The sequence below is a fragment of the Coturnix japonica genome, chromosome 2 (assembly GCF_001577835.2).
Source record: "Coturnix japonica isolate 7356 chromosome 2, Coturnix japonica 2.1, whole genome shotgun sequence".
Taxonomy (NCBI): Eukaryota; Metazoa; Chordata; class Aves; order Galliformes; family Phasianidae; genus Coturnix; species Coturnix japonica.
In genome coordinates, this window is record NC_029517.1 from 42,651,675 (window position 1) to 42,665,615 (window position 13,941).

At 46.8% G+C, this 13,941-nt stretch overlaps 1 protein-coding gene across 5 annotated transcripts in view; it reads left to right on the forward strand.

Moving 5' to 3' along the window:
• The first annotated feature begins 12,727 nt into the window (after window positions 1-12,727).
• The window catches only part of AOAH (acyloxyacyl hydrolase), a 61,294-nt gene continuing 60,080 nt past the window's right edge, over window positions 12,728-13,941 (forward strand). Inside the window, exons 1-2 of one of the 5 annotated variants that reach the window (XM_015854235.2) lie at window positions 12,728-12,888; window positions 13,048-13,269. Coding sequence is in view for 2 of the 5 variants with exons in the window: in XM_015854232.2 (XP_015709718.1) it covers window positions 13,571-13,740 (170 nt within the window). In the remaining 3 variants the exon portion in view is untranslated. Of the gene's footprint in view, window positions 12,889-13,047; window positions 13,270-13,440; window positions 13,484-13,570; window positions 13,741-13,941 lie in introns of those variants that run through there. The other 4 variants (XM_015854234.2, XM_015854232.2, XM_015854233.2 and 1 more) reach the window with 4 other exon arrangements.

Here is a 13,941-nt window from a genome sequence, read left to right on the forward strand (position 1 = left end):
TGGGTAATTGCTTGTAAAAGCTATAAAGGGGAGAGGAAAAAAAATAATGAGCCTAATTTTAGCTCTTGTATTTGAAATGACTTTCTCTTTGAAAGTTAATATATTCTTTACAAGAAAACATGAATCCAGAAGAAAAAAACACATGTATCTTAAGTCAGCTGTTTGTCCTGCCTGGAAGGCCAAGGAGAGAAGCAGCAGTGCTGAGCAATCCTGCCTAGAAAAAAGCTATGTGTTTTGGGAAGGGCTTTCTGTCATGGCTTATAGTTCTTTTCTGAAGCAGTTCTGTTTTTAGCACAGAGAACACTTTAATGTTACAGCCTGCAGAGAAAATAACATTCTCTCGCAGAGTAGCAGATAGGTGATGACTGTATTTTGGGTTGCAAAACTACCATGCAAGATCTTGATTACTTTATTTGTGAAATCCTCCTGATGCCTTCTCCAGGATTGCGTTCTGCCTGCCTGAGGCATTTGTTACCAGCATTATTTCTCTCAGTCAGTGCTCCCCAGCCATGAAGACGTGTCACATGCACAGCCTTGTATGGATATCCGATGGGACCCACTGCCTTCACACAGACTCTGACTCAAGAAAGGAGGAAAGGGAGAATGATCCTTTGCAGTGCTGAGGATAAAACCCTGCACCTTGAAAAATGTTCATGTGATGTTGCCTTCCCCAGAGCATGCTGAACCAGGATAAGACGTGCTCAGCACTCCTCACTGAATGATAATTATGACTGAATATTGAACATCCACGTGGCTTCCTGATTAACAGAGCACTTTTAGGCTTATCCCTGTGCAGCATGAGAGCCTTGATTTCAGACTGATGAGCAGCACCTAAATTTAGGTGTGTGCGGGCGGCCTGGCTGGGTGAGGGCTTTGTACAGAAAGGCAGTTTTAGCCACTTTGCTGTGCACTGTGTGATTGGGCTAGTGCCACTTCATGTTGCTAAAGGAGACAGTGCCTGGCTATTGAATGGCTCTACAGCCGCGCCACACATCCTTGGGACTTAGGCAGAGGTTAAAGGGTTGAAAGAGATTCTCCTTTTAGCATGAAGTCAGGCTGAAACATGAGAGTAGGGTGGTATCAACGCAGAATATTGTTGGGGCAGTGCCACGTATAAAATGAATGTTGGCAGAGTGATGAATTTTTATTGCAAGGTGATTTCAAAGTGCTTATTCAGGAAGCACAGCCTCATGAGAGCAAGGTTAAATAACTGGACAGAGCTCAACACTCACTGAGTGACGTATACTTACATTTTATTTCTCCTTCTTGCTGGGAGACTGTGGAGGTCTCTGGAGCACAGAGATGCTCTGGTGGTGCTCAGCTTGCAGGGACATGGGCAGAGCCTGGGAAACATGTCCTTAGCCATCCTTCTGCAAGCAGAGAGACTGCTGTTAAAAACAGATGAATGTTTAAAACTGATGGTTTTTTTCCAGCAGATAACTTCTCAGACATCCCACTCTATATATAGCTTTATTGGCATTATGTGATCTTGCAATGGACAAAAAAGTCTCCTTGTGTTGGAAGTCTCACTCAAATGCTCTCCTATTCTTTTTACCACCTGTTTATCAGTCATTTCCTATGAGACATGGCCCATGGAGCAGTCACAGAACCAGGGGACCCGCTGCTGCTTTTCCCAAGGGGATGCCAGCCTTGGTTCCGCCATCGGGCAGCAGTGTGATGAGACACCAAATATGCCTTGGCCAAGAAACACAGCCAAGGGCAAACTTCCCTTCCTGCAGCATGACATGGAAGGATGTGTCTTGAATGACTTTATTTCAATTGTCATTAGTGGGTTTTGCAGCCTGATTGAGCGCTGCAGTTAAACTCTCCCTTGATGAAACCTTGTGAGTCTAATTTTAATCTTGTTTGCAGCCTGATGTTCAGAATAGTCTGGCGGTGTTCTGGGACTCCTTTGGCTGGTCGTGAAGGGGAGGGAGGCTGCTTATCTCTTGCTTAATAAGAGGCAACATTTGTTTCCCAAAGTACATCTGTATCCTCTGTTTCCCTTGAAAAGTCCTGGATTTTATGTCCCCTCTCCACGAGGAGAGGACACCTTGGTCACCTTTGCTGTCACACCGGCAGGCCACACCAAGTCAGGAGAAGTAACTTCAGGAATCTGCCAAGCTTCAAAAGCCAAATTTTCTGCAAATGTAGAAAGATGAGGACACCAAGGGCACTGGTGGCTGCAGAGGGACTGATGGCAGGCAGTGCAAGCTGCTGACTAACTGCAGCTTTCAAGGGCAAGGACAGCTCATCCCCAGGGTTTGCCCAGGAGCCAGCTCCCTGCACCCCACTCCCTCCTTAAAGGCAGCACAACTGGGTGCCTCTGCAAAACACGTGGGGAGTTCCTCTGACAGCAGGATGACATTCAAGCAGCAGCAGTAAGATTACTTCTGCTGTGGTTTTGTTCAACTGAGCTACACCCCCTGAAGTACTGCTCAACTCACAATGTCCTCCATCAGCCATGGACCCATCCCCAGGCTCTGGGATTTCCCCCTCCCTGTCCCAGGCTCGGTGCTGTAACATCTTACATCTCTCCACAATTACATCACTCATAAACTACCCACATGCAGACCAACAAAGCCAACTTCCACATCAAACACAACTTTCGGGCTTCTCTGGTTCCCCGTGCAATTCAAACTCCACTCAAAACTGAGGCTGAGGCATTGGAATGACCTTTCAATGTTTCTCTGGTGTCCTGTGAAGCTTTGTTTGCAGCCAAATGTTTTCCTTCAGTGAGGAAGGAGTCCTCCCTTCTCATTTTCTTGCCACCTGATGAAGTTTTTCCCATCCTCTCATCTCTTCTCAAACACAGCCGCTCCCAGAAGGAGGATCCGCAGTGCACACAGGGTTCAAGTGCCTCACATCTATCTCCTCAAAAACAGGCCCAAACCAACACATTTACAACTTGACAGCACTGAGAGGGCATGGAGGAAAACCTGAGCTTGGGAGACTCTGATGGAGGCTGATGGGGATGTGCCAAGGAGAGGCTGGAGCAGGCCGTATGACTATAGCTATGCTGTTGCTTTGGGAAGGGAAACTGTAAAGCTGAAGTGGCTAGAACTTGTTCCCCATGATACTTTTGGGCTGCTGGATGTTGTGGTTCTCTGTGGGAAAGTACTAGTGTTTCAGTGCTTCCTTTAGTCCCAGAAGTCACAAGGGTTATAACTGAAACAAAATATGACTTTTTCCCATCTTTTTGTTCACTTTCTATTAGAAATTTACAGAACTGTGGGGCTTTGGTGGTGCTTTGTTCTTTTTTTTCCCCAGAAAACAAGACAAATCATAGAATTCTTGGTACCTCCCCCACCAGAAATGCTGGCCTCTGCACAGCCAAACCTGCACTGCATGAGGAACACCATCCCACCTGCCCATGTGGTTGGCTGGGAGGAAAAGGAGCACATTGCAAGGTCATCCACAGTAAGTGCTGTGGGATGAGTTGTATTATTTTCACCCAGGTATTTCTTCTGGTAGAGAGCAATTTGATGAAGGCAGTAATCCAAGCCTCCCCCTGCCAGTTTTGCAGCACACCGAGTGGCCATGATACAAAGCTAACTTTAGGTTAGCACCTAACTCTAACCTAAATCTCCCATCTTTTAGTTTAAAGCCATCCCCCCTTGCCTTGTCACTATCAGACCATGTTAAAGGGACAATCCCCTCCCTCTCCCTGCTGACCACCCTTCTCTTGGTACAACCCAGGATACCACTGTCTGCCTGGGCTGCAAGGGCACCCCTCTGGCTCACATCCAGGATAAATCCCATGGGTTGTCACGCACTGTGCCTTCTTCCAGCACACCACCAGTGACAAGTGCTGAGAGAAGTGTCCCCAGTTCACTCCAGCTCTGTGCTGTACCTCTACAGCAGCAGCCTCTGCCTCCAGCCACAAGCACAGCACTGGCTGTGGTTTGGCACAGGAGTTATTTGAGCACCTGGGGCGAGGATGCTGAATGTTCTCTTGCTTCCTTACATGGTGGGGATTTGAGCCAGCCTGCAACTTAGCCCTGAAATGTTCTGGAATGAAAAACAGAAGCTAATCTTTTGGGGAGATAAGTGTGCTTATCTAGAGGGAACTGTGCTATTAAGGATGAGGGGATTTTATTGTGCTGTTGCAATGAAGATAATAAATATTCATCCCCGAAAGACAGATGTGTGTTCAAGGGACCTGTATGATACAGGTGAGCAGGGCCAGAGCAAAAGGAGCTGAACTGCTTATGGGCAGGGCCCTGGGAAGTGGGGAGGCATTGGGAAAGGTGATGCCCTGTGCGCACCACTCCCTGCACCAAAGGGAAGAGGCAGGGTTGTTCTGTCCTGGCCATTCCCCCGCCCTGAGCACAAAGAATGGCTCTGGGACAAATGCAGGATTAATGGTGTGTCCTGCTGAACTCATTGTGGTCTCTACCCCCCCCCGAGGATGGGAAGGCCTTCTTAATTAATTCTCCTAATTCAAGTACCTGTAACTGATTTATGTGCACTCCAGGGCCCGATCCTGCAGGATGTCATCTGACTCTGGCAAAGCACACCGCTTTCCAGACCCCCAGCAGAGGAGAGCTGCAGGATCTCATGCAGCAGTGGGAAACCCATGCTGGCTCTCTCCCAGCACAGCCAATACATTGCACTTTTTTTCCTATTTATGCTGCTGATTCACCCTGTTAACGCAGTGGGACTGTGTGATGGGCAGTGTGATGGGCAGCTCTCTGCATGGTGGTGGTCCCTCTACTCCTTAAAGCCACCAGACAAATAACAGTGCAATATTCTAAAACAAGAGGTAAGAGTGAGCTCTGGTCCAGGTGCTTAACCACCCAGCTGCAGGTGGAATTGGTCCAAGCCCCACTGCACAGCTGCATCCCATGGTCCGAAAAGGCATCTCACTGATGCCCTGCAAGCCTTGATGGAGACATTTACAACAGCAACTGGTCCTACACTGCTCAGCACACCCCACCAATCTATTTGTATTTCTCTATCTAATGTATAAGGCTGAGGTGTAGCCAACAAAATGACATTTTCTTAGCATCAAAACTGGCTTCTAAAATTGAGCAAGAGCAACCCCCCAGGCTCATCAAGTGGAAGGCCTGCTCTTATCCTTGCACGATAAGACATTTCCAGATCTTCTTGACATTCTTTTGAATGTGTATTGAATCCATCCTTCCCTTTGCACTGTGGAAGTGGCACAAACCATGAAAGCCCTGGAGACAGTTACTGGAGGCAGGCAAACCAACAGATAATTACCCTTTAGTAAAGGGGGGGAAAACCCACTGCCACACTTTTCTTTGCCTGTAAATGTGGCAGAAAAACCTTTCCAGATGGGAATCTGTTCTCCCAGGATACACCTGGCATGCGTGCAGTGTACCATTATGTGAAATATGACAGGTGTCTCACTTTGGAGGTACAGTTCTCTCACCTTTGGAGAGAGCCAGGATGGGGAGGGAAGCTCTGAGACAGTGGCTCCAGGTGGTCATCAAGGGGAGCAATGTCCAAAGGTGGGAAAGGAAAACATCCACACACATTTCAGTGGCTACAGTCTTGGGTCCCAGCACTTCAACACTATAAAGCTTGTCAGACTATTTGGGGCAGATAGAACTGGAAGATTTGCTGGATATCCTTCCTACCACAAATCTAAACCAGTACTTCACCCATCTTGGGAGATGATCTGATTTATCTTGCTGAAAGGACAGGAATGATTCATTTTCATTCAGGTACCAACTCTTCCACCATCAAGTAGGCTTTCCTGGAGTCCTTAGAGCAGCAGGCACGCTCAGCAGGAGTGGGACTGGGTCACTGTTCTGACGAGCCTGATAAATATAGACAAGGAGTTTGGGATGAAGGTTACAGCTCACCTTCATCTGCATTGACTGCAGTTATTTTTGCTAGTCATCAAAAGAAGTTGCTGAATGTAGGATCAAAGCAAAGAAATGACGTAGAAGGATGAATTATGAATTTTTCGTCACAAATTGTTGCCTAGAATAGTGTGATGCACCAAATAGATTGAGGGCAGGCATTCTCAAGTTTTGAAGGGCTGGAAATAACACCAGCTGCAGAGAAAAGGAATGCTTAATTTCTGTACCTTAAAAAAATTGAGCTACTTCCCTTCACCTGTTTAATGTCCAGTAAATCCTAATCTCTGTTTGCAGTTTTTGTCACAGCGATGTTCCTGGGTTTTGGTTGGTCATCATGAAAAGTTGCACTGGGATATGACCTTCAGAAGGTCAGCGCTGAGCATCTGCCAAAACCCAGCTGTCAACAGGGCATCAGAGAACCAGACACAGTGATGCACAAACCCAGGCAGTCCCTCTGGGGCAGGAACAGGGCTGTCTGCAGCTGCCCTACCTCTCCTCACTTCCTTGTCACTAGAAGCCCAGGAGCTTGCAACATGGGTTCACTAACATTTCCTAATCAGCTTCCTCTGTGTTTTCCACATCAGACTTTGGGGCAACAGGTCTTCTTTCCTGAGGACCCTGAGGGCAGGAATTTGTCTCTGCCTCCCTGGCAAACTGCACATGTACTGAAAATAGAGATTGAACAGATCTGGGCATACTCAACTGCATCACCACTGGGTTTTCTACTTCCTGGGAAATGATGCCTCATGTTACTTGGGATCTGATCACAGCTAGAAGTGGCTGCTGCCTTGTGTTCAACTCAGGGACCACACCTTTCCAGAGCTCCTGAATGGATCCCGATCTCTTGTTTTCTTCCTTGGCTTTATGTGATGGGACCTTAGCAAGGAGTGGCAGACCTGCTGCTGGAGGGTTTGTCTGCTGCCTTTCTACAAGGCTGAAGAGCTACTCTGTTGAGTCATGGTGAACCATCCCTGCAATGGTGCAGTGGAAAGGGTCCTTGTTTTCTGGACAGAGAGGGTATCTGGGTGGCAGCCATGCAGTTCCTGCTGTGCTGATCTCTGGGGCAGAGTATCAAACGTGCTTGAGTGTGGGCATTGTGAGAAATGATTCCAGTGAGGGGGAGGAGGCTATTTAACACCCTGAAGGCTTGTTGTTAATTTATGTCTATTACTTTCAGTATGCATAAACGCTGAGTCTGAATGATGAATGGCAGCAAACAAATAGCCAGGAGACAAAATCCACAAATACTCAAGTGTTAGTTAGTTTCCCAAGGCAGGAAGAGGAGGGAGATACCTATTCTGTGTCACGCTATTATAACACCTCTGGTAGCATCCCTGATCCTTCCTTTTTCTGTTCATCAGCTGGCCGTATGGCACTCACCCTGTGACATGTAGGCCAAAAAAGAGAATTCAGGGTCAGACTTGGATGATGGTTCTCCCCCTGCAGTTGTGTCCAGCAGCTTGATCTAAAATTATAAAGAAGATGTTCAGGTAAGCTTGAACCGTGATCAGTGCAGGTGTCTTTGCAAAACAAAGAGGTGCACTCAGCGTCAGCAGGCTTGGAGCATTCCATTGTGTCAGAGCAATTGATTTGCAAGGCAGAAGCTTGTCTGCTCTTCTCATCTGAACAGTCTGGGCGGCTAGCCCTGGCTAATGCATATGACTACACACCTCATATTTAATAAACCTCGCATTGAGAATATATCAGGTTTCAAAAAAGATTCAGTAACTCATTGCAAGATACTATAGTACTTCTTTATGCATCCAGAGGGAGAGCAAAAAGACATTGGAAATGTATTATAGCGATATGCACGTTTCTCTGAGATGCTGTTCATGTCTCATTGCACCAGCTGGTTAAATCAGCTGGAAAGGCCAATAATGAGTAAGGGAGGCAGCCAAGCAGCCAGCCATCCCCCCACACACAAAGGATGGATGGTTTAATGACTTCAGCATGTGCAGAGAGTCTGGAGACCAGGTGGAGAGACCCTGAATACAGAGGAGAGCTTGAGAGAGAGAGAGGCAAATGGGGTGCTTTTTCCCTCAATCAGGAAGAGACAGATCTGGGGGGTGCCCAGCCAGGATAAAGCTGCAGAAAGAAGGAAGAAAGCTTTTCCTAATGCAGAGCTGTTTTTGAAAGGTATATTTTCTGCTTTACAGAGAGGTGGCTACAAGCATTGATAATCGAAACCAACTTCCTGTGTCATCTTCTCTTATACGTGCAAGACTCAACCGCTGGCTGAGCTGACAGTACGTCAGCATAAAATCTTCCACAATTGAAGAGACAGATAAGTGCAAATAAGCCTTCCTTGAATTATCAGTGATAGATTAAGACATAAGGGATGACCCAGTCCCTGCGGCTGGTTTGCCTAACACCACTGAGTGACAGTGGAGTGGGTGCAAGCCTCGCTTGGCTGTAACTTAGCCTTCGATTTGTCTGAGGCAGTGGGCATGCAATCCTTCAAGTGCTTGGAGCACTTTTGTGCACTAATGTCCCCATAGAGCAGGAAAACACTGTCCATGGCTGGCTGACCAGTCACTTGCTTAATTAATACTTGAAGAATCAGCCATGCTGCCTTGGTGTATTTGTCTGTGAATGATGGATGCTGTCCCTGCAGGGCCATTTTGCTAATGGAAGCTGTCCAACTCACCTGCAGATCTTTTATTATCGGAGCAAATCAGTGAGATGTCTCTTTGAAAAGAAAAAAGAATCCTTCAAACTCAGCCCTGTTATTGAACTGTGGAGTGCCATCAGCAGTATGTCTGTCATACAGACCCCATTTCTGAGCACAGAATTCCCAGTGCAAGCCTCCAGCAATACATTTAAATCATCTTGGGAACGTCGGTGTGTGCTAAAAATGCCTTCTATGCTGTTTGCTGCTGTCCCCAGACCCAAACACTGGGAATAATTATCTTTCTTTGGCACACGCTCTGTGCTGAGATCAAGAGGCTGTAAAGCTGTGTTTCTTCTGTTTGTGTGATCAGAGGAAAGATCAAATGGAACAAATGCCGTCAAACATTTATTTTTCTTCTCCTTTGATGCTGTGCTCTCCTGCTGTGAACACTCCTAACCTGGCAGCATCGGGGATAACTTTTCCCAACCAACATGCCCTCAGTTTGTGCGAACCCATGAGCCCAATGGGTAGTTATGTTCTGACAAAACCCAAAGCAACAGCAAGAGCTATGTGGGGATCAGTACGGAGGGCTGGATTGCTGAGCAAATGATGAGCTATTTATGGCCTCATGATAATAGGAGAAAACGTCACCATGCTGAGTTGGTGATGCCCAGCTCTTATTTCTTCTAACTTTAAATGAGTATCCAGGTGTCAGGGCACTGCTGAGTCTATCTCAGGCTGCCTGACTTGTATTTACATCTGGCTCTTGCTTACTCTATAACCTGAGTGCTCTAAATAAGCCTTCCTAATTAATGCTTTCTCAGTAGCAGCATCTTGTTCTCCTTACTTAACAGTTTTGTTTCTTTTGTCCCAGTGATGGCAAGAGTTTGTTCTTATTTAGATCTGAAAAGGCTTAACATTGTGTTCATGCAATTCAAGAGGCAAAATCAACATTGGTAAGGTTACTTGTAAATTTATAGTGACATCTGTGCATGGTGAGAACACACCAGCCAGGTTTGTTTTTCTGGACTAAAACCAAACCTAGTAACAAAATGCAACACCAATAACAAAACTGTTATTTTTTACATGTTCCCTGTCTAAAATACCTAGGAGTCTTGTTCCCACACTTCACTATACCCAAAGCTGAAGTAAGCAGTGTCAGTGGTTTACCATTCCAAAAGCACAGATATCAATAGCTCTTGCAAGCTGGGTCAGTTAATTTCATTAAAGGTTGCAGAATAAAGGATAAGCATCTCAGCCATTGCGTGGTAATAGCTTGGAACAATTTTCTAGATAGGAGCATAGGAAAACATTGCTTTAAATGCTTCCCTGCAGCTTTGAATGACAATGAGATTGAGAGAGATGCATAACTTCAATCTCAAGCAGAAACTGGGGCAGAGGGAATGACTCAATTGGATGTGGCGCAGTAGCAAATCCACATGGGGCTTTGGAAATGTTCATCCATGCCAATGATAATGCACCAAGCATGGAGCTGATTATGACAATCACAAAAATCCTGAGAGCAGCGAGGTAAAATAACCAATGCAGCAAGACAGTGGGAACATCATCGTGAAGGGACACAAAGGGTGACATTTAAAAAAGAAAAGAAAGAGAACTGGCTGAGAGGATCTTTGAAATAAAGGCTTCTTCCTGCAGGTTTTATCTCTCCATCTGAAAAATCTAATGCATGTGTCTATTCCCTTAAGAACCAAACAACATGTCAAATGGGAGACAGAAAGAAGACCTTCCAAAACAATATTTAGTCATCATACAACGTGTATCAGTGTAACAGAGAAGGAAGGAAGGAAGGAACCAGACTTGGAGGGGAAGAGAGAAGGGGAAGCGCAAGGAAAGGAAGAAAGGAAGAAAGGGTGAAGAGAGATTAGGGAGGAAGGAAAGAACACCAAAACCTCACCAACGAAACCTACTCCCAACGACAAAGAGAAACGATACAGGAAAAGAAAGGATAGGACCGGCAAGAAAAGGATCAGCAAGGGAAAAGACGAGGACAGGAGGAAGGAAAGGAAAGGGCAAAGAGAGGAAGGAAGGAGGCAAGGAAGGAAGACCACGGAGGAGGCCGAAGGACCAACCAGGAGGGAGAGTGTCGAAAGACAAGGACGGGGGTTCGAGCAGACTACAGCAGGAGGGGGAGGAGAGGAAAGGAAAGCAAGAAGGACGGAGAAGAGGAAGGAGAAGGAAGAGGAAGAAAGGAGAGAAGGAGGAGAAGGAAGGAGGAGGAGAAGGCAGGAAAGAGAAGACAGAAAGAAAGAAAGAAAGAAAGAAAGAAAGAAAGAAAGAAAGAAAGAAAGAAAGAAAAGAAAGCTTCAGTAACATGTGCAGTGACTTGGACAGAACAAGTTAGATAAATACCCAGTGCCAGCTGTGATCTCCTTTCAAAAGGTGATCATTTCATATTCCAAGGGAGTATCTCCCTTCTTCAGCCAGTCACTCCCTGCTCCTGACAGATGATTTACTGATGCTTATTTGTCCCGTTTCAGGGCCTCAAGTGAGTATTCTGCATCCCCTTTTCTTTTCATGGCTTTTTTCTGTGTGTCAGCCATGTACATAAACAGGTCCTCAGGGACCCATTACCAAAAGCAACACTGAGAATAACTCCATCCTTGCATCTCATTTCACACTTCTAGTAGCAGTCACACAAAGCATCCCCTTTGGGGAAAGGGTGACTGTTTCCTTTAGGAGTGTTGGCAGTGCTGGCAATGCTGCCAAGGCACTTGTTCAGAAGATCAGAAGTCCTAACTCTGTTTCATTGCATCTCTATCAGAGAAGGCTGAAACCTTACCCATCCCCAAGCTCATTTGTCACCACCACCACCCAAGCCGTTTTACATTAGTTGTCAGGAACTAAGATTGAAGTACAAGCAATGAAGGAGAGTTACGGGTCCTTCAGACCCCAGCAACCAAGCTCCCAATCTCAGGGCCTGCTCCAGGGATCACATTTGTTCACTGGATGTACACATGCACAGCCGCCTTGTCCTCTGTTCTCATGGAAATTCATACTGGGCTCTGTTCTGCTCCACCTGTTTTGCCTTGGGTTTTTTGGCACCCTGATGTGCATGCAGGTTTCTCTTGGCTCTGTCCATTATTCAGAGAGGGTTAGGGGTGCAACTGGAAACCATGAGTCAGGAGGTGCTAAGTGGGATCTATTGTCATCTATTGGTCCTTGTGAGTCTGCCTGGTGCCTGGCAGCTGGTGGCAGCTGAAGCCCCCTCTTGAGGGCCATGCCCCATGCACTGCACTTTCTGTGGACATCAGGCCACTGTTGTTTAGCTCTGCGGGCCTCTAGGCCTTACCAGCCCTGGTGAGTCCCCCCCCAGGACCAGACCAGAAGCCCAGTGGCAGCCCTGCATCCTGCTGGGCCTGGTGCTGATGAGAGGACACTGGGATGCTCATGAGCACAGCATGATCCTGCCATACTGCTTTTTTATTTTTTACCTCTCATTAACATCATTCATGTGCTTATTAAGAAGATATATCACCACGTGTTCCTTCACTGCTCTACCCAGATGCTATTAGGTCTCACTGTCTTTGGGACTTGAAAGCCATATAATACCAGCTTGGCAAAAGGCAGAACCAGATATGTGATTTGAGTGGGAGGATGAGAAACTCAGCATTGGCAGGGGGACACCTTGCCAGCTGGCCTCTAAATCTGTACATGCAGATCCCTTGTTTGTCCGACCAGATTGCGTGTTTTAAAGCCTCTGGAGTTTTCTTTAATTGGTTAAAGAGCTTCATGAATGCACAAGAGATCATGAAATTCAGCTACATTCAATTCCATGGTTATCTCACCGCTCTTTCCAGCCTCACATGCAAGGCAATAATCCTGCTGATGATGGGATAGAGCTATGTGCTCTGCAGCTCACCATGCTGGGGAGCTGCCTCAGAGCTATCTATATGCTTTCTAAGCTCTGTTGTGTAGATTCATGTTTTGCTACAGAGATAAATTGGCAACCGTTCTCCAGACCTCAGTGCTAGGAAGATTTTCTCCTTGCCTATTATTAGCACTCTGCTTTTGCAGCAAGCACTCAATATGCACAGTTTTAAAGGATTTCAAAGTGTCATCGGGAACCAAGTGATATGTATGTTAAAGAGGGTTTAATGGAGCTGCAGTCACCGTAGCACAGCAGCTTTTTATAGCAAGTTTCTACAGCGTCAAGAAAAACATCCTGCAGATTTCAGCAGGGCCGGCATATGGATAAGACACTTTGCACTATGATTTCTGTTTATCTGCTATTAAAAATAGCAGAAAGAGAGAGCTGCTCTGAACAGTCCTATCTATATGAGGAATGATAAACAGGAACTGTAAAGCTCAGGCAACAGCCATTACCTCTACTTTAAGTTGTTGGGGTTTTTTTCTCTCTGAAGGCAGACTCTCCAGGTCCCACTCTCAAGACAAAATAGGTCGGATTCCCACAGAGCAGAAGCTGTAAGAAGCAGTTTGCAAAATAAGCATGTTAAACACTGGAGCTGACGTGATCTCTGTGGGGTCTCACTGATCTGTAGGAATAGCTGAGGGTTTGATGAAGAATTATTGATTTTAAAGTCAAAATACCACTGATTTATATTGTCTATATTTCCTTCACAGCACCATTTATGAGTCTGCTTTAATTACACGCAAGAAGCACACTGAGATGCTGGATGACACAGCCTCCTCACAGCATCTCAGCTTGTCTGAGTGAAGCCTCGCCACATCTGGGAGATCATCTGGAACAGGGAGCAGCTGGCTGCAGCCTCCCTGCAGCAACCCAAATGGAGACGGGGAAGCCTTTGGCTGTGGGAGTGGTCAGGGTCTCCCAACCCTGAGGAGGTAAGGGATACACACTGAGGCAGCCGTGCCCACTCCAGGTGTGCCACTCACTTGGCTTCCACTCTTCCCATCCCACCAGCAGCTGCTTGCCCATCCCCTGACTCAGCCTCCACCGCCCGCAGCTTCTTTTCCCTTTTTTTCCCCTATTTTATTTTTATCCCATCCGCCCAAATGGAAACCCTGCTCTAAAGAAACAGAAGGAGATCGGTTTTATGTATTTATTTATTTCCCTTTTATCTGAGCGGAGGAGGGCAGAGAAGCGTCGGGGCTGGGGGGGAAGGGTTTTGTCGGCTTTTCCTTTATGCAACACGAGTTGCTCAGGGGAGTGTCTTGCGTTATTAATGCTGAGTGGCTCCGGCAGCTACTGTGGTTTAAGGTCGTTAGTCACTCGCTGCGGGCGCGCCGTGCAGAGCTGCTCACAGCACCCTCCTGGTCCAGCCAGGCCAGTAGGTCGGGAACAGCCGCAATGGGGTCAGTGGGGCACCGGGGAGCGGGGGGCTGCGGTCAGCATCTAACCAGGGTCACGGGGTGAGCACGGATGCTCCTTGCATCCCGTTCAAGAAGCCCTGCACCAGCTCTTACCCACAGAGGAGCAAAGAGGATGCAGGATGCTCTCCGTGCATTAGAGGAATGCAGGCCTGCTTGCGCTTTGCTCTTCTCATTGTTGTTTTT